General features: G+C 39.4%; 1 protein-coding gene across 2 annotated transcripts in view; it reads left to right on the top strand.

Annotated features, from left to right (window-relative positions):
- Positions 1–20,174, top strand: part of shank3a (SH3 and multiple ankyrin repeat domains 3a) — a 462,280-nt gene that overhangs the window by 113,297 nt on the left and 328,809 nt on the right. The window contains exon 2 of one of the 2 annotated variants that reach the window (XM_067420066.1): positions 15,273–15,672. In XM_067420066.1, coding sequence (XP_067276167.1) covers positions 15,358–15,672 — 315 coding nt within the window. In that variant the 5' untranslated portion in view covers positions 15,273–15,357. Of the gene's footprint in view, positions 1–15,269; positions 15,673–20,174 lie in introns of both variants that reach the window. The other variant, XM_067420065.1, reaches the window with a different exon arrangement.

Raw genomic sequence — 20,174 nt, 5'->3', positions numbered from 1 at the left:
TTTTCACTTTCAATATAGACTAAAATGCAAGCAATATTAATAATAATATATAATATTATATATAATATTATTACTTTTTATAACCAGTTCATTATTGCAATTTAAAAATTTCAGACTTCATGTTTAATGTTATAACATTTATTGAATTTATATTTTTTTAAGTATTAAAGGAAGAAGAAGTACCTAATAATTTAAATAAAATATATCAGTAAGTTCAATCTGCAGTCTGTAACCTTTTTTGATTTACTTTTTTGGTGTGGACGCTGTTATAATTTTCATTGTAATTATCATATTAGTTTTTTTTTTAGTTTTTTTTTTTTGGTGCGAATGGCTTTTAAAGTGCCGTCCATACTTTTTGTCTTTTTGGCATTTTACAGTGCCTTAAAGTCTCTCTGTTTTTGGGCTTCTAAAATAAACCAATAACACAAATTAAACTATACAAAAATGCTTTAAAATATTATTTTTTATTAAGTTTAAAAACTTTTCTCATTTATGTGTAATATAAATGTGATGCAAAAATGGTTATTTATACAGTAATACCACACGGTCTTCAAGCTGCCTTTTGATGATGTCACAGACTGTCGAATGACTATCTGTTTTTTATATGATTTCAGAATGGCTTCTTGATCCTGTTACACTGAATGATCTCTTACAAACTGCAGTTTCGGGACAAAAGTCCTCTGGTTATTTAAATACTTAAAAAATAAATATAACACATAATATTATACACAATTTTAATATAAAACAGCCAACACTTATTTGTATATTGTATATGTTAATTTAAAGGTGTAATGGCAAATTCAAAGTCCACTAATTAGTTCACTAATAAGGTCAGGTGTGATGGTTCACGCAGATATAAATTGTACCTTTTTGTGCTTGTTGTTTGCCTGATGAAAACCCTTTGGGTCGAAATGTTGTTTCCTTTTTAATAAACCCTTGGGAGTAGTAGTGGCAGTGTGCAGATTCTTTTTTTACATTGTGTTAAATGCTTCATTTGATCGAGCACCTGCAAATAGTTTGTTGGATGTGCATAATTCCTCCTTAAATTCATTAAGTCCAGACCATTACACTGAATGACAATTTTACAATTTGGAACATGTTGACATTTTATTTTGACAAAAGTTATTAGAATTGTTAAATGCAAGTAAAGTGTCTACTTTAATATGTGTTTTGTAAACTTAAAGGACAATTCCGGCAAATTTTTAAGATTATCTTGATCATTATATCTTTGTGGGTACAGTCTATAGAAGAAAAAAACGATCCGGATTGGCAACACATTCTCACACCCAACTCGTCACATATGGACGCTTGACCAGGACCCCTTGTCGTCACTTTTCAACGAACTGGGCGTACCTTTATCGTCAATTTTCGACGCACTGGGTGCTCCATTCATTTCAATGAGAAACCTTTGGCGTCATACACAGACGCACTGGGAATGGGATTTTCGTCATTGTGAAATTTATTTTTTGATTTATTTATTGAAATTATTTATTGGTTTATAATTTTGCCATTATGACATGTTGGAGTGTGCTTCTCAATTAAATCAGCAAGCATAATTTCATTTACTTTTATTTTATTTACGCTATTTAGACACTTTTAACATGATTTCTATTACATTTTTTTATTTACGCTATTTAGACACATTTTAACAGCATGTAACCCAACCCCACCCCATCCCTAAACCTCCCTTTTTTGTGTAAACATGATATAAAGCACAGGATATACGACTGCATCCACGAGTTATTCAAAAAAGTTAAATAATCCAAGTTTTCCGAGGCCAAACGATTGATTTGCATGAAGAAAATCCCCAAAAGCGTTCAGCATCTCCATCCGTCGAAGATCACGAACACATCAAATTTCAAATATTGCTGCCCGAGTGCCCGTTCTTCAGATTTCATAGTGAAATTGCATTGGCTCTCATATGTCTTGTGACCAATTGCGTCATTACGTCAGCATTGATTGTAAAATGTCATTGGCTCTCGTGTGTCTTGTGACCGATCGCGTCATGCTCAGGAGTCTTTTGAATTATTTGAATGAGATATGAATGAGTTCGTTCACGGGGCAGCGGGATGCCGGGATCATCATTTCAGCGATTAAAACATCAACATCAACTCTGTTCTTCACATGAAGACATCGTATGACTTCAGAAGACTTGGAATGCAACATGAGCTAATACTTTTATACTGTTTTGGTCAGATTTTGCAATAAATACTTGTGACTGTAGGCTACATTTATTTGCCTGGTATGTGTTTTATATTGTTAAGATGTGGGTAGGTTTAGGGTAGGAGTTGGGTTAGTTGCTCCAAAATATAAAAGTAGCCTTTAAATATTAATAAAATCATGTCTGCTTTTAAGAAACGCAAAGAATTAAATGCGTCTGTGTATGACGCCAAAGGTTTCTCATTGAAATGAATGGAGCACCCAGCGCGTCGAAAATTGAACGATAAAGGTACGCCCAGTTCGTTGAAAAGTGACGACAAGGGGTCCTGGTCAAGCGTCCATATGTGACGAGTTGGGTGTGAGAATGTGTTGGGATTGGTGGTTGCAACAGGAAGTTATTACAGTTAATGCCCAGAGCCACTCAGCTAAAACGGCAGCTTTGGGGGCATGCACGTAAAGGGTGTCTTTGTGCCTCTTAACAGACACAAAATGCAATTAAAATGTCTGTCCAACATGAAAAGGGCCCTTACATGACAATGAGATGCGTTTAGCCACTTAGCCATTGTTTAAATTCACCTGTTTTAGCCGGCTAGCTGTAGTCTCACGCTGAAGTCCCGTGTGAACTCTGTTGTAGCTGGCTCGTCAGTTCTCAGTATTGAACGTTTCTGAGAGAAACTGTTTTCTGTTTTGATTCTGTACTGCTGATCCTGAGGACCGCTGCACGTTCAGTTACTTGCGCGTGCTCAGTATTAGCTGCTTGTGAGTTCATCAGATCTCTCAGCAAAACATGACTCAGTTCAGTGAACGGTTGGAGTTACAACATATAATTCAAGACATTAGTTTATTTATATTCGGAGGGACTGTCACTCATGTCAGAAAGTGAGTAACTAAAGTAACTTGTGTGATCAGCGCTGATTTGAGACGCAAACCGTTTTAGAACGATTCAGTCCGATTTGGTGAACTGATTCGCCCGGTTCACTAAAAAGAACCGGTAAAAAAGAACCGGTAAAAAAAGAACGATCCGTTCGTGAACCGGACATCACTAGAGTGATGATCCGATCGGGCTCACAAGTGAAGAAGAAATGGTTCGCGTTTGTGCCTTTCTGAACTGTGAAAATTTGCAGCGAACACTTGACTAACTTACAAAGACACAACACAGCCGGGCTGGTTGAAGAAAAATGCCATTCCGTGGTTAAAGACGGGTGCAACCACTGTGGTAATGTAAACTTTATTTATCCTTTCATTTGGGCACACACGGCTTGAGGAAAGATGTGTAGTAATAAAATAATCTTGTTTTACACACACAACGCTCTTCCCAACTGGACTGCCTTTTTTTCCGGCTACCGCTGAGTTCCCACGGGACTTCAGCGCGAGACACAGCTAGCCGGCTAAAACAGGTAAATTTAAACAATGGCTAAGTGACTAAATGCATCTCGTTGTCATGTAAGGGCCCTGTTCATTTTGGACAGACATTTTAATTGCATTTTGTATCTGTTAAGAGACACAAAGACACCCTTTATGTTTATGCCCCCAAAGCTGCCGTTTTAGTTGAGTGGGTGCTCTGGGCATTAACTGTAATAACTCTGTGTTGCAAGCAGTTCTGACACTACTCATATAGGGTATGATTCTCTATTTCCCTTTGTCCTTATCCTGATTAACTGACTTTTCTCACTGTAACTTAATTAACTTCCAGTTCTCATGGTTGTAGTGATATGTTTGTGGTGTGAACCCTGGAGGTATGTTTCTCTTTGTGCTGTTTGATGTTTACTCAGTATTCAGATTCTTTTTTTCCATGCCGTTTTATCCCTCGGCATTATGTCTGTAAATATACAGAAGAGATAAAGGGATAAAGAAGCACATCAAGATGTTTGAACTTCCCCTGAAGATTTTTCAATGCAGCCGTAAAAAAAAAAAAGGCTCAGATTACATCGATAAGTACAGCATTTTGTTGTGTAAACGGATCCACAAAGTAGGGTTTACATTAAAGATGACACGTTTTACATAAATAAAATGATGAAATTTTTATTCACTATCAAAGGAATCCAGAAGCCATTAATAAAACATAAAAAATATTATTTACGCTATTTGGTATCAGCAACTCTAAACTCTATAGAAACCCTGAGGTCTGAATTATGGTGGTGAGAGATTTTTGAAGCTAAAGATCTAGATTTAGGTCTACATCCGGGTCTGATCCAGATCAAACCTCAAGGGACTTTTAGGGGCAGATGTTTAGTCCTGACATTGGACGTGATCAGGATTCGGCCATACTAAAAATGTGCATACATTGCCCAGTTTGTGTGCAGAGCCTAGTGTACAGTGAGAACATGAATAATTCACTTTGTTTGACAGCAGGATTGAAAATAGGGGAATCATTGGAGACTGTATGCCAGAGCGATACGCAGAGCATTTCCATGCATCTTGTGTTGTTTAGAAACCATAGGAGGATTTGGTTAGAGCTCCTTAGCAGGGGGATGCGATCTAAAACCCCATAACCTCACTTAGACTGCCAACAAAATCATGTATTATTTCCTGTTCTGCATACAACATAACTTGCTCTGGAGAAATGTAGCGCAAAATAACTTGCACGTGCACGTTTGGAAACACCAGGCATCTCTGTTCCGAGTACGTGTGGTTGTATTACGGCTGCGATGGCCGGCTCTAGTCTATAGATATTCTCTATCTTTAGTGGGATATGATGTAATGGAGATGAAATATGTTGTCTGACACTGCCAACTTTTAAGCATCTTTTTAACAATCAGAGCCTCTTCGAGCAGCAAACTATCACAATCTCCCTCACTTTCTCCATTCACTGTTATTTACCCCTCACCTTCATTTCTGTTCTGTCCTCGGAGACTTTTCAAACGAATGGAGTGTGTAACAGCTCTGGAATTAAACTTGTCCGCAATGTAGTTTTCTGAATGTATTGCAAACTGTTACAGATGCGCATGTTAGAGATGGACACAAATGCCAGAGTAGCGACAGCGGAATTGATCATGCAAATGTAGCAATAGTGGGCATTTGCAAAAATTGCAAATGTAACAATTTTTAGAGGGATTTTTTTTAAAACAGGCTTCAGAAGGGAGCAGAATCTCATTGAGCTCCATGTTAAAATGGCCAATCTTACAGCAGAAAAAAAAAGTGTTTACAGCCTGGTACAAATTGTGGTTTTGGTCTATACGGCTAATTTTTGGGGATTTTTGTGATCGCATCACCTCACCTCATCTCCATCCATGTCCCACCTCTTTGCCCATTTTCTGTTATCCGGGCTATGGGTGACGTCACGGACACTTTGTTCATGTTTTTTTTACAGTCTATGATATGTCTATGGTCTATGGTCAGTACCATATTGATTATTGGCCGTTTTTCCTCTCATTTTAATTGGTAGTATTAATAAATATATGATGGAATGTCCAGATTATTTTAACTAGATTATTTTAACAGACTTAATCTACTCTTGATTTCTGTAGAAACCACCAAATATGCTTTAATATTAGGGGTGTCCCCAACTAAGGATTTACACATTTGAATCAGAATTGTTGAATCTTTCTTTGGTCGACTGATAGTCGAATCATCTATGGTTGTGTAAAGGGGCTTGGTTGTGAAACGTAGTTTGCGGACTGAACAGAGTTGTCTGTGATTTCTTCTTTTACAGTCATGCAATATGAAGCTTCCTGTCGCTGATTCATCATGCAGTGTGAACACGGCATCAACTAAATGCTACCATGCAGTGTGTAAAGAGCAGTGATCCGACCAGTTTAAAAATCGTGCAGTCTGAACTCGGCATTAGTCTGTCTAATTAGTTATGCCAATCCTGTGTCTTGTTAAAATCTCATTTGCTCTGTATTTTTAGCCTTCAGTTCTCCCTCTGTGTTTGTCCATCTTCATTATTGTTAACACGTGTTAAATGTATATTCTGGGATAGTTTCCTGAGTTTTTGTTATTAAAGATCCTAATCCCTATCATGGGAACTCGAGCTGCGTCACTACTCTGGGAACGCCTCTGCGTGATTGCGTCGTGAAGCACATATGTAGTCAGTCCAATAGAGAGACAGAAAGTCATAGGCGGGTGACGTCATAGACTCGTAAACTATAAAGCCTGCCGGCAAACACACGCCTTTAGCTTCTGTTGCATTCAACAAGCGCTCTGTTTCATTGTCCAAAACTGTCATTTGTGTTGTGTCATTTGAGTTCAGACTTTGTTATTTTCTCTCACGAAAAACCACACACATACTGACAGAGAGATTATGGCGAGTGAACAATCATTCAGAAGGTGTTTTCCTTCCTGCTCGCACTTCCTTACGAGCAGGGATACACACTCGATGTGCGTTGTTTGTTTGGGTGAGCAGCACGTGCAGTCAGCACTTGAGGGTGGCGGCTGCGAGCAGTGTGAGGCTCTGCCTCTTCGCGTGCTGTTATTTCGCTGGGCACTCTTCGAGAAGGGCGTCCCGGCTTGCGGTCAAAGCTCATGTCGTGGGGTTCGCAACTGGATCTGATGGAGGGGTTTGAAACGGGCCCTGCCTTTTCTCAGCCTTCACCCGTCAGATGCTTGGATGTTTCTCCGGGTTCGGGAGCCCGCTCTGTGGTTTCTCCCGCCCGGGGTGGCCGCGGTGCTGCAGTTATCTTTCTCCGAGGAGGTTGATATCTGCAGTATCCACGCGGGGGTTGAAGACTCGCCACTTAAAACCCCCGCAAGAGAGGAGCTCGTGGAGGTATTGAGCAGGGCTGTGGCTAAATGAAATATTGACAGGCCTCATCTGCTGCTGTGAGAGAGCAGCAGACGCAGAGTGCAAGCTCCTCCCATCGAGCGCAGCAAAAACAGAGTGTTGCCAACCGCACACCCCCGCGGAAAGGGTGGGGCGGTGGGCGGCGCTGTCAGGCGCAGCCTTCTAGGGGTAGGACTGATCTGAGGTCAGTCATTATCTCTAAGAAGGCTGCGTCGAAGAAGTCCTGACGCCTGTGTGGTCAGGACTGTGAGGGTGGTCCCCTCCGGGGGCAGGCGGTGTTCACCTCAGTATACAGTGCCCGTTGGCCCTTGGTGCCCTCACATGGTCTTTCCACCAAACCTGCCCGATTGCCAGGGTGTGGAGGGCTCTCACGGTTCATCCAAGGATGGCTCGTGCCCTCTGAGGAGTCGAGTCAATCATTCCCTTCCGATTTGCCATTTCAGGGCGCTGCACTCGCAGTGCAGAGTGCATCAGAGGCCTCGAGAGGCTGGTACTCTTAGTAGATTTTGTGGCAGAGTGGGAGAATCTGCCAAATATTTTTTGGTGGGTCCTGCAGTTTATAAGAAAGGGGTACGCCATACAGTGCAGATGTCATCCACCTCATTTCAACAGGGTTCTACCCACGGTGGTGGGCCCCAAGCAGGCTTTGGTAATGACTCACGAAGTACAGAATCTCTTACGGAAAGAGGCTATAGAGAGAGTTCCTCTGCCGGACAGAGAGTCAGGGTTTTACAGCCGGTACTTCATCGTGCCAAAGAAGGATGGGAGGCTGCGCCCTATTTTAGATCTTCGCGTCCTGAACCGCTCTGTGGCAAAGCTCAAGTTCAGGATGCTCACAATCAAACAGATTGTGTCGCAGATCAGGCTCGAGGACTGGTTTGTGACCATAGATCTAAAAGATACGTATTTCCATCTCTCACTCCTTCCACAGCACAGGAAGTACCTGAGGTTCGCTTTTGGGGGAGAGGCTTACCAATATCAGGTACTTCCCTTTGGTCTAGCTCTTTCATCCCGCACATTCACGAAGTGTGTGGACGCGGCTTTAGACCCTTTGCGTATGCATGGGATTCGGATCCTCAATTACATCGACGACTGGTTAATTCTCGCTCATTCAGCTCGTGTGGCGGCTTAGCATTGATTGACCACGAGCAAATGATTGTTTAGTAACATTATAGCATAAATTTCAGCACACTCAAATGTATTTAGTATGAATGTTTTAACCATGTAAAACAGCACTGTGTTAGCCCACATACACAACAAAAAGAGTGGAAGTGGCCGACTGCAGCATAATAAAATCTCAGTGTTGGACGTCTGTCTCATTTCATAATGTGCATTTTAATATTATGATGCCTAAATTCACTTGTAGCATTAAATTATTTTTTTAATTCTTTTAAAAGGGTCCTGAATTGAGAAATCAACTTTCCCTTGAGCTTTTGATATATAAAATTTCATGGTAATATAAGAATATCCTGTAAGTTTCAGAGCTGAAACTGTTAGCCAAAGAAAAGCTTTTACTGACACCAGTAGTTGTGTGGTGATGTTGACGTTCTTGTGTGGTGAAACACTGCCTCAATCAACGCCTGATTCTGTAGCCCCGTCCACTGACTCGTGCCTGACATGACACAGGCCTACATAGAGCTAAACTAGATCAAACTTCAAAGCAATGACCATGCTGCATAAGCTTCATTCAGATTCCAATAGTATGAATGTATGGATGAACTTTATTTTTAATGAATATCCAGCTCACATGGGGAAGACATTGCGTGTTTGTTCCTTAATTTCACCACAGATTCATTTGTAAACAAGAGACTGGATTTGCAGACAGGATAATATTACACGAATGAATGAAGCAACACACTAATGTGATTAAAAATGTGTTTTATATGTGATAGTATTGCATTGTTACAGATTGTTTGATATCTATTGTTTGTATGTGTCTAACTGAACAGAACTTAGCACGCTGTCAAAGTGGTGTTGTTAGTTCATTGCGTTTCATGATCAGACTCAGACATGTATGGGCCAGAGCTCGCAAAGCCCAACGTCCTGCGGCTATGTGTTTGTGTGTGTGTGTGTACGGTTCACAGTTATATCCACCAACTGGGTGGGTGAAATAATAAAAAAATAACATTACAATAAATCGCGGGTGGATGGGTGATAAATCATTGTGTTTGTTTGATAAAGATATTTTGCGAGTCCTGTGGGGGATTCATTCCAGTGGCCATTTTCCCACACACTTTCAAAACAATACCTCATGTGTACTGACAGGGGAGCTGAAGCTCATTAAGTATGCAAATTGTATCCAATCCCATCCATGGGCGTTTACTTCCAAGTCTTCAGTGCGGCACGCCCATAAAAACTGAGCATTCCAGGAGAGAGCCTTAAAACCAGGATAGAAAATAGCCTATTACTTATTCATTATGATTTTTTTTAATATAAACCACACAAATGTCATAATCTCTGATGATCTCAGACTAAAAAAAATTATAACACATTTAAATCTTTGCAATCACACTAAAAATGCCAGATTTAATGGAAACTGTGGGTATGTAACACTAGGTGTGATTTGTTACAACAAATATCACATATAATGCAATGTAAATGTAAAATAAATAATAGTAGCATTTGTATAAAGTTAATCTTATGATCAGAGTGTGTCAGCGTTATGTGGGTTCTGGGCAGATGGCAGTGGTGTGATTTGAACATCCGCTGTGGTGACTGGGGGTTCACCGCTGATGTGTCCCATTCTCCATCTGGAAGCGCTGCACATGCTCAAAGACGGATCGAATGTGTGAGACCATTTCATCTGCTCGCACAAGCCCGACTGATCACAGACGGATTTGCCTCAACTTCCTCAGAAAGTTTAAGTCTCACTCATGGTATCAGTGTGGGCTTTTTGGTTTTGTTGCTGTTTTTTTCCAGAGTTGTTCCTTATTAGCTGTCTTTTATAGACTAAAGACACTATTTATTTGAAATTCGGAAGCTGAGTTCTGCTGATATTAGCATCGCATGCCAGGCTTGTTTTAAGTGTGCAGGCCTGTTTTTCTGCTAAATCTGTCTTTGAGCTGTTGCCAGTCACTGAGAAATGTCTACACAAAGTCATACCGCAGATGTTATTTTTAGCCATTATTGATGAAGACATTCTTTAATGAGAGAGAAAACGACTGGGGAAAAAAGCGGGAATGGTGTTGGGAAATGACCTGAAACAGAATCAGACTTAGCCTGCACGCAGGACGCTGCCAGGCTTTCATAACATAAAAACTAAGGATTATATACGATTTTAAATGGGATATTATATTATATGCGTCATCATTTATATATGAGCAACAAAAGCTACATTATGCATGTTGCTCTTGGTTAGTTCATGTTAGCACAAGCACAAGGCACTGCATGCTTTAATCATCTTTATGTACCACTCTTACATTGTGTGTGGATGTAACATGTAACATTGTCTGATTTTCAGATTAAAGCTGATTGTAGCGGTGATTTTAAGCAACATACTGCCTTCCTTAAGCGGCATATCTAGAAAATGATTTATAGGGTGGCAAAAGGGGTGGCATGGAGACCATGAGGGGTGGCAACAACAAAGCAAGAATTCATGCAACGTGTTTTTTTTTTTTTTTGGATTTATGGCCTAATATACACATTTGTGTTCATGAATATGTCAAACGGTTGCATTACCACAAAGTAATAATTTATACTGTTTAAAAATATGTCAATATGCAGGGCAATAAATCAAGACAATGTCCCAAACATTCTACAGTCAGATTCTAAATGTCTCTGTGTTTGTCTCTTTACACTGTTTAATATTTTATAGAATAATACTCTCTAATGCTGTAAATTGCACTTGCAATTTTCCTAACTTCCTAACCTAAACTATTTTACATTTTTAAGACAAGCCAGCATAAATCTGTCTTTCAAACTTTTCAATCTAGTTAATTATTAGTGTCCACAATATTGATTTCAATGTGTGTGTTTTTTTTTTTTGTTTGTTTTTTGTTTTTTCGAATGGCAAAATAAAGTTGACTACATTGAACCCACTAGGACACTTTTAGAAAGACATGAATACTTACCATTATTTTGAGGTATGCTTAAATTGAAGCACCACTGTTAAAAGGGGGTACAGGAAACACTGCTTACATCATTTTTATTTTATACTGGGGTAATTCTTGGGTGACAATACCTTGGCTTAGGGTGACAGTTACTTAAAATATGTGTTTGGTTGGGGGTGGGGGGGTGTAATGTCATAGCAATTAAACATTTCCCAACTGATCATTGGCAGGTGATATTATGCTGTTTTATAGAGAGCATATGCAGGATAATTCACGTGTATATATAATATGTTATAACTGTTTAAAGGCACATTATGTAAAATGATATCCCAAAAATTCTGGATTTAGAATTTTTAAATCCAGAGAAATTTTTAATTTTAGAAATTGAATATAGAACATACACTCACCTAAAGGATTATTAGGAACACCACACTAATACTGTGTTTGACCCTCTTTTGAGCATGATGGGTACATGGTGGTCATAAAGGGATGGACATGGTCAGAAACAATGCTCAGGTAGGCCGTGGCATTTAAACGATGCCCAGTTGGCACTAAGGGGCCTAAAGTGTGCCAAGAAAACATCCCCCACACCATTACACCACCACCACCAGCCTGCACAGTGGTAACAAGGCATGATGGATCCATGTTCTCATTCTGTTTACGCCAAATTCTGACTCATCAGACCAGACAACATTTTTGTAAGTCTTCAACTGTCCAATTTTAGTGAGCTCGTGCAAATTGTAGCCTCTTTTTTCTATTTGTAGTGGAGATGAGAGGTACCCGGTGTGGTCTTCTGCTGTTGTAGATCATCCGCCTCAAGGTTGTGCTAGTTGTGGCTTCACAAATGCTTTGCTGCATACCTCGGTTGTAACGAGTGGTTATTTCAGTCAAAGTTGCTCTTCTATCAGCTTGAATCAGTCAGCCCATTCTCCTCTGAACTCTATCAACAAGGTATTTTCGCCCACAGGACTGCCACATACTGGATGTTTTCTCTTTTCACACCATTCTTTGTAAACCCTAGAATTGGTTGAGTGTGAAAATCCCAGTAACTGAGCAGATTGTGAAATATTTAGACCGGCCCGTCTGCCACCAACAACCATGCCGTGCTCAAAATTGCTTAAATCACCTTTCTTTCCCATTTTGACATTCAGTTTGGAGTTCAGGAGATTGTCTTGACCAGGACCACACCCCTAAATGCATTGAAGCAACTGCCATGGGATTGGTTGATTAGATAATGGCCTTAATGAGAAACTAAACATGTCTTCCCAATAATCTTTTAGGGGAATGTATAGATGATCCTAAAGTCTTCAAAGTCCACTAGATTTTCAAGCTGAAATGAATTTAAGTGTTAGTGGAATATTATATAGCTTTCATCTTTTTTTACATGATCTGCCTGTCTGCTAATTTAACCTCACACAGACGCAGCACAACATAAAGCCCAGCACTGTGTGTGTTCATGCTGGAAAATGACAGTTTAGAAAATAATATGCCCATGAGTGTTAATGCAAGAAAGACTTAGACACGCAATTATGCTGCCAAACAAGACAAATTGAAGGAAATATTCAGTTAATACTGTACAAGGAAAGAGAGGGAATGAGGCGAAAATGAGGAACCGGGTAACAAAGGAATGAGAAAGAGACTGAGCGAAAGCATGTCATGGGAGCGGATGAGATTGAGATGAACTGCATAATAAAGTGGAACAATGACATGAGGTCAATCAGATTTTGGCCCACAGAGATAAAGATGAGGGCATGTGATCGAAAGAGAGCATGAGTCAGTGACACTGATGAAGCCAATAGCGGCTGCTCTAGCTCTGTGATATCACAATAATGGGCGGGAGGGGATCCCTGTGGTGAATCCATAACGGTTTTGCATGTCTTGCTTTATTTATTTTTTTCTTGCTTGCCTGATTTTGGTTGCATGCTGAGGGGGGAATTCACTAAGAATACATGACGCCAGCTGATAGTGCCATACATTTGCATGTAGTATCTTGTAGCTACATGTGTGTAGTTACAATGCTGTTTCATTCATTTTGCACTTTGATAAACTGCATTGCAAGGGTGCACTCTTTGTTTTATTATTAATTATAAGCCCGAACATGATGCAAGCCCCCAAGTGGACAAACTGATTTAAACACAGGTAGCAGACTGTTAGCATGTGGTGTACTGTATTTGGAGCATTTATTGGTGTTTTGTGGTGTTATCCAGCCACTCTGCTCTAGTCTGCTGCATAGTATTCAGTCAACCTGATAAAATGTTGATTTACACACACACACACACACACACACTAACAGCATGAGATGACACTCGCCGACGTGTGAACACACACCAAACTATGTCAGATAGTGTTGGTAGCTGATGCTTTGCTATGAACTGTGAAGGCAATATTTGCTTGAAATCAATACAGACGTTCAACATCTCTCTCTCTCTCTCTCTCTCTCTCTCTCTCTCTCTCTCTCTCTCTCTCTCTCTCTCTCTCCCCCTTTCTCTAATCCTCTCTTGCATCTCCCCTCCCCTCTTTCACTCCCTCTCTCCCTCGCTCCCTTTTTTTTTTTTTTTGGTTTTGTTTTTAAATTATTTTTTATTGTCTAGATAATGTGTTAATAATTGTAATAAAGTTTTGTGAAAAATCAAAAAAAAAAAAAATCTCTCTCTCTCTCTCTCCCTCTCACCTGCTTCAGTTCTTACACAGTAACTCTGCCAATTGCCAAATTTCAAATTTATTAGATCATCATAATTCTCTATATCTGATATCATCATTTTAAATTGTCTGATTTTGTGTTACACTGGTATTAAAGCCCAAAGCTTTCCCTGTCCCGCTTTAAATCTTTTCCTTTTCATTTTACACTATTTGTAAACCCTGAATGGGTTTATTTTGCAATAATGACTTGGGTGAAAGTACATTATCCTCTTATCCAAATTACATGCGCTGAATTTTATTTACTGAATAAAAAATTATTGGACATTAAAAATTGATTGAGTTTATTTTATTTCATTAATATGTGAGAAGAAAGAGTGTGGAGTGATTCAGGCAGTATGACACTAGCATAGAAAGTAGTTGACTGGGCCAATGTTCAATGCAGTTTAGTATCACTATTTAAAAAAAAACACAGATTTGACCAAAGTAGTTCACAGAGCTTGCATTAAGATACACTATACTGCCAAAAGTATTGGGACACCTCTCCAAAATCATTAAAATAAATGTGTTCCAGTCGCTTACATGGCCACGTGTGTATAAAATCAAACACCTATTGTGAAGTGTAAAGTTTGGTGGTGGTGGTGGGGGGATTTCAATTTCCAGTGAAATAAACCTTAGTTCTAGTGAAATAAACTCTTAATGCTTCAGCATACCAAGACATTTTGGACAATTTCATGCTCCCAACTTTGTGGGAACAGTTTGGGGAAGGCTGCAAAGCGTGGACCAGCTACATATTAAACCCTATGGATAAAGGATGTTATGTCATTAAAGTTTTTGTGCATGTAAAGTCAGACGTCCCAAAACCTTTGACAATATAGTGCATGCTTAGAATGATTTAGTGACTTATCTGACCTGATTTGATTTTATAATCAGTTTTTATTGCTCATTCAGAAATGTTTTCAATCTGCAATATAGCCCATATATTTATGTCCTTTGTTGTATTCTATAATGTTTATATACAGTATATTAAATGTTTGGGGTCAGTCATTTTTTTAATGAAATATTTTTATTTAGCAAGCACACATCTAATGAATCAAACGTGGCATTTATAATGTTACAAGAAAACTTTTTACTCAAAGAATCCCTGGAAAAAAATGCTTCACAGTTTTCTTAAAAATATTAAGCAGCACAACTGTTTTCAGCTTTGCTAATTATGTCAATTCTAATTAGCTTATTAATCACATTGTAATAGAATATTATAGTAGTGCAGTGTTATATGAGAGACATGAATCTAGAGCAGCTATGTAGAATATTGGTTATTGGGCCAACAATATAATATTATATAAATTCCAGAATTTAATTGAAAATAATTTCAGTAAGATATAATATCAGATCATTTGAAATGTTTTCTGAGCTTTTCTGATTATTTCTCATTATTTAATGATGTTGTTGTAATCTGTATCATTGTACATTCAGAAATGTGTTAAACCGGCATTATAGCCTACAGGTTTGATGCTAAAAATGCTTAATCACAGCACACATCTAACTCTCTCTCTCTCTCTCTCTCTCTCTCTCTCTCTCTCTCTCTCTCTCTCTCTCTCTCTCTCTCTCTCTCTCTCTCTCTCTCTCTCTTGCATCTCCCCTCCCCTCTTTCACTCCCTCTCTCCCTGTGCGCGTGTGCGTGTGTGCGCGTGTGCCAGCAGCTCCCCGTGTGTGTGTGTGTATGTGTGCGCGCACGCGTATGCTTGAGAGAGGCACTATGCAGTTGGAGCTCCACACACACAGAGCATGCCTGTGAGTGCGGGCTCGGGCAAACATGAGCCTTCCCAGCCCAGAGATCGTCCACAACAGCAGCCTGAACTCCCGTCTGAGCCCCCCTCTGCCCTCCCCCTCTCTCTCCCTCTCTCGCTGCCTCTCTCTCTCCCTCTCCTCATCTACTCTCGCCCTGCGCAGCCTCTTCCCCGCCACCTCTCCAGCACCAGCCGGGGGGACAGCTCCCGCTCTCCGCACGCCGACGTTTGCCGAGCGCCGGCCGGCCCCATGGAGGAACCCCAGGGCAACGCACTGGTCGTCCGCATAGGCATCCCTGACCTGCAGCAAACGGTGAGTTCTGTCAGTGCTCCAAACTCTCTCTCTCTCTCTTTTTTTTTTTTTTTTTTTTTTTGCCTTTCCAGTTATCTTTCAGTGTGCACATGATTGTTCTTTCTTTTTTTCCTTTTTATCTAACTACTGCGATTTTTGCTCTTGAATGTTACCAGTCTTCATTAGTGTGTCTGCGACGGACTTTGAAAACTGGCCACTTTGTGAGAGAGAGAGAGAGAGAGAGAGAGAGAGAGAGAGAGAGAGAGAGAGAGAGAGAGAGAGAGAGAGAGAGAGAGAGAGAGAGAGAGAAAATCAAAGGTAGATACAGTGAATGGGTGGATTATTGTAGCTTCACTGTAATTCACAGGGACTTTTTCCCCCATGTCGCGGGGCTGTCAGACTTGTCAGTTCGGTTGCAGCGTATTGTACCGTGTCCCCTGGGCCTTCTCGAGCGACATATGGTGCTGATGTATACGAGAGTGCGGTGTTGAAGTGCAGTTACTCACCTGTTCCTATTGGACAGATACAGGTGTTACAGTTGCAGGTGGCATTTTTAATTGAATCATTTTTTTTTTTTCAGTATTGCACACGCTGGAGCCAGGATTTAGAGGGGTGCGTGAACTTTAATTGCATTTAAGCATGGCTTTCATTCTTTCTTTTTTTATTAGGTTAGTTGTAACGTGTTAAGGGCGTTTTAACAGTGAGTTACAGCAACCAGATATCATTAGTTTTCAGTGAAAGATGGCGATTTACTGGACAATACTGTTACGTGTTGAGATGAGATGAGGAGGATCATAGTAACTGGCCACAGCTATCCGTTAATATTCTCAATGCAATTATATGGAATTTACATGCACTGCTGTTTAAAAGTTTGGGGTCTGTGCAGTTTTGTAATGAAATTTGTTTATTAACAAAGTCTTTCAGAGACTGCATTTATTTGATTAAATGTTTTAGTACATTTCTATTTTACAAAGTAATTTATTCCTGTGATGGCAAAAATAAATTTTCAGCATCATTACTCCAATCTTTAGTGTCACATAATCCTTAAAAAATCATTCTAATGTGATGATTTTCTGCTCAAGAAACATTTCTTATTATTAATGATGAAAACAGTTGTGGTGCTCAATATTTTTGTTATATATATATATATACTGAGGTATTATGACATGTTTCAACTGTAATTCCTCACCATCAGCATTAACAAGTGTATGTCCATCAACAAACCCATGTGTATATTTCTAATTCATTGCAGTGCACCTGCGGGAAATGTATCAATAACAGTGCGTGTGTTAGCAGACCACTAGCGTGAATGATTGTTGTAACATTAAAGTCTGTAAAACAAATCTCGCTCCAGCCTTTATTATTACTTAAAGTAGTGAGAACAACAGAAAATCTGCATTAATGGCCACAGTTTTAGTTAATAGTGGCACACAGCTGATAAGCAAAAGTATTTCAGTTTGATGGTAATAACGTGAGTTAGCTGGTTATCTGGAAACTTGAACAATATAAAACACGAAACTCCGTATTTTGAACACCCAGCTGTACACATGAATAATGAATAATACTTATGGGATATTATTCTGAGGAGCAAGTTGGTCCAAATAAAGTTGGTCCTTTCCCATCTTTAATGGATAAGCATTTTGTAAATCCCATTCAGACCTCACAGAGATTTGAGAAGCAATCATCAAAAGGTTATACTGCTGTTGTATCGCTGTTTACATAGAGAATTTGCTTTTTTCAGAGCAGAAAACAGCATCTTCTCGAATTGTACACAACAGGAACCAGTTACCTTTGAGAGTGGGTCAAACTAGACGTGGTTCGTGGGCAGCCAATAAAGACCATAGACGGGCACTTTTTTGATGATTAAATTCATCCTTGCTTAATAAATGTATTAATTTCATTCAAAAATGATACTGACTGCAAACTTTGACTGGTAGTGAATTGCTTGCAAAGTATTGCTTCTTCAGAATACACAGCTTATTTTGAATGGGCATCAAAAGAACCATCTGTGAAGTTACTGCATCTACATTACTAGCAGATGCTAACAGGGCCGTGCTAAACCTTGACCCCTTGAAACTGAACAGCAGGCTCGCATGAGGGACTGTGCGATTGACAGCGGTGCCGAGCATGAGGTGAGAGCATCTAAAGATGAGAAATGCTTTATAACTTTATGTAAATAAGAGGCAGCTGTCAGACAATCGTTGTGAGGTGTTGGCAGTGACATCTGTCAGAAGCATTTCAAAGTCTGCCTATAGTGTTGAATTTAATTCAGATCTTAGATAGGAACTTTCATTTTAGCCAGGATGTGGTTGGTTAAAAAAACTGTCACTTTACTTATCAAATCAAATCAGATCAACTCACCTATTTATATAGCGCTTTTACAAGTCCAATTGTTTCAAAGCATCTTCACAGTGTTAAAAGGAAAATAATGCAACAGAATTTGATTTGGCTGTACAGCTGCTTTGGTGAAAATGGTGATGTTATTTCAATTATCATATAGTGTCAATGCGGGCAGATCGGTAATATAGTTGAAATTTAGGTGTCCCCAACTGAGCAGGCCAAAAGCCAAAGGCAATGGTGGCAATGAACAAAAAATCCTTCAGGACCAGAATGGAGAAATAAACCTTTGGAGAAACCAGGCTCAGTGTATGATTATAATTATACAAAAAACACTGTATGATTATAATTCTGGCAACATTGCAGGTCTTAAGTCATATTAGGTAAATAGATATTCGTAAGATTATTATGCACAATTACAGTTGGAAAAATGCTAAACGTATGTCTAAATGCCTAAACTATATGCACAATGTATTGATTGAGCACTGAAATCAAATCACACACCATGCTGAATGTAATGATTATTTCCAGTTATGATTTTGCTTTATGTTTCTTGTTTTCTAAAGGATATTTTTGGTCTTTGAGGAGGTTCTGACCTACGGATGTGTGATGTGTCACTAAACACTTGTAACAAGGTGTTGTGTGTTTGGATTTTTTAGGGATCATGCACCCCTAACAGTAGCATATCTGTGTTTTGGCCAGTGTCATGCGGCTTCCTTTTTTATGCCCGTGGTAATGTAGCGTTTAGCAAACTGGCTATATGATGGGCAAATGGGCAAACATTAAAGTTCTCGTAATCCACTGCCTGACACATGAATATGACAGTTGAGTAGGAACACCTATAGTGACAATCAGCAACTTGTTATTCATTAGCAGCTCAGAGTGAGTAGATTTATTTCTGTTGGGTTAAGGGTGATCCTTGCTGGTTTGTTCAGGTTCTAGTTTTAATCACTTGGACCGAGATGCTGATGCATTCTAGGAATATAACCCCTGAATATAAAGTATTATAGATTGGGGGTGTCTGAATGTAAAAGTTTACGAAATGATCATTGAAAACCCCATTTTGATTGATGAACTCTCTGAATATTGTGTGAATGTATGTGCTCAGCCCTGGTAGAGTTAATTGATTGTTTATAAAAAGGTTTTCTGCATGTTTTTCAGCCTGTTTAGTTGTGTTCCTTCAGTACATTTGATGCCTATGAAGTGAGTAACTGCAGAAGAATGAGTGAGCTCTAGATCAATGGCTCATTCTGCCGGTCAGAAATGTGTTTCTCCTTGAATCTTTTATCCTCCCTCTCAGCGCTGTATGAGTGTGCATTAGTGACCATGCATGCATTAGTATGGTTTAATGTGAGTGTCTATGTATGTGGTTATGTGTCAGAGCCTCATTAAAAGCAGAGATCCATAGTGCTAACGAGTACTGTCCTTTAGCAGAGCCCAAGTCTCTATGTTAATAACGAGAGGTGAATGAGAGCAGAAAGAATGTGTTAAATGCCAGATTTTCACTGGCACATCCCACTGCCAGAAGCCTTTCAAATGCTAACTCGCACCCGTTACATCCCGATACTATCTTTAGGAGCATTATAATTCAAATAAACAATATCAGATTGCAACCTTTTATTATCATATGCCAACATCCAATGCTGAGAGCATGAGATATCACAAATTATTTTTTTATGGTATACATGCATTTTTGATTGCAGACTTTTTTCTTCACAAATGTAGGCCAGTTTGAAACATAGTTTGAGATCCCCCTATAGAAGACATGTGAGATTAGTGGACAGTTTTCCCCAGGAGTGAAGGGTCCATTTGCTCTACAGTTTATCTCAATGCTGTTTAAGCGAAATAGTTTGATATTAAAGAGATTGTTTTTGTGATGTGTCCCAGTGCGCTTAGAAATTATTCAGCGCATAATGTTTTTCACTAACATATTTCAAAATCAATTGAAACTTCTTTAGCCCTCAGACTATAAAATATGAGAGCACTTTTTGGAATCCTCCATTGACATCTAAATTCAGGTTCTTTATTCACTATTTTGCAGAGCTGCCTTTGGCAGTGATTACAGCTGAGAGACTTGAGTAGGCTGTGAGTCTACCACATTTGCAGAACCGGATTTGGTCAGTTTTCCTGTCTCCTCCATGTAGATGCTTTGTGGATCATCTGTGAACTGTAATCTCCAGGTCTCT

This window comes from Pseudorasbora parva, chromosome 16 (assembly GCF_024679245.1).
Source record: "Pseudorasbora parva isolate DD20220531a chromosome 16, ASM2467924v1, whole genome shotgun sequence".
NCBI classification, from domain to species: Eukaryota; Metazoa; Chordata; class Actinopteri; order Cypriniformes; family Gobionidae; genus Pseudorasbora; species Pseudorasbora parva.
This window is presented reverse-complemented; position numbering and strand designations above follow the sequence as displayed.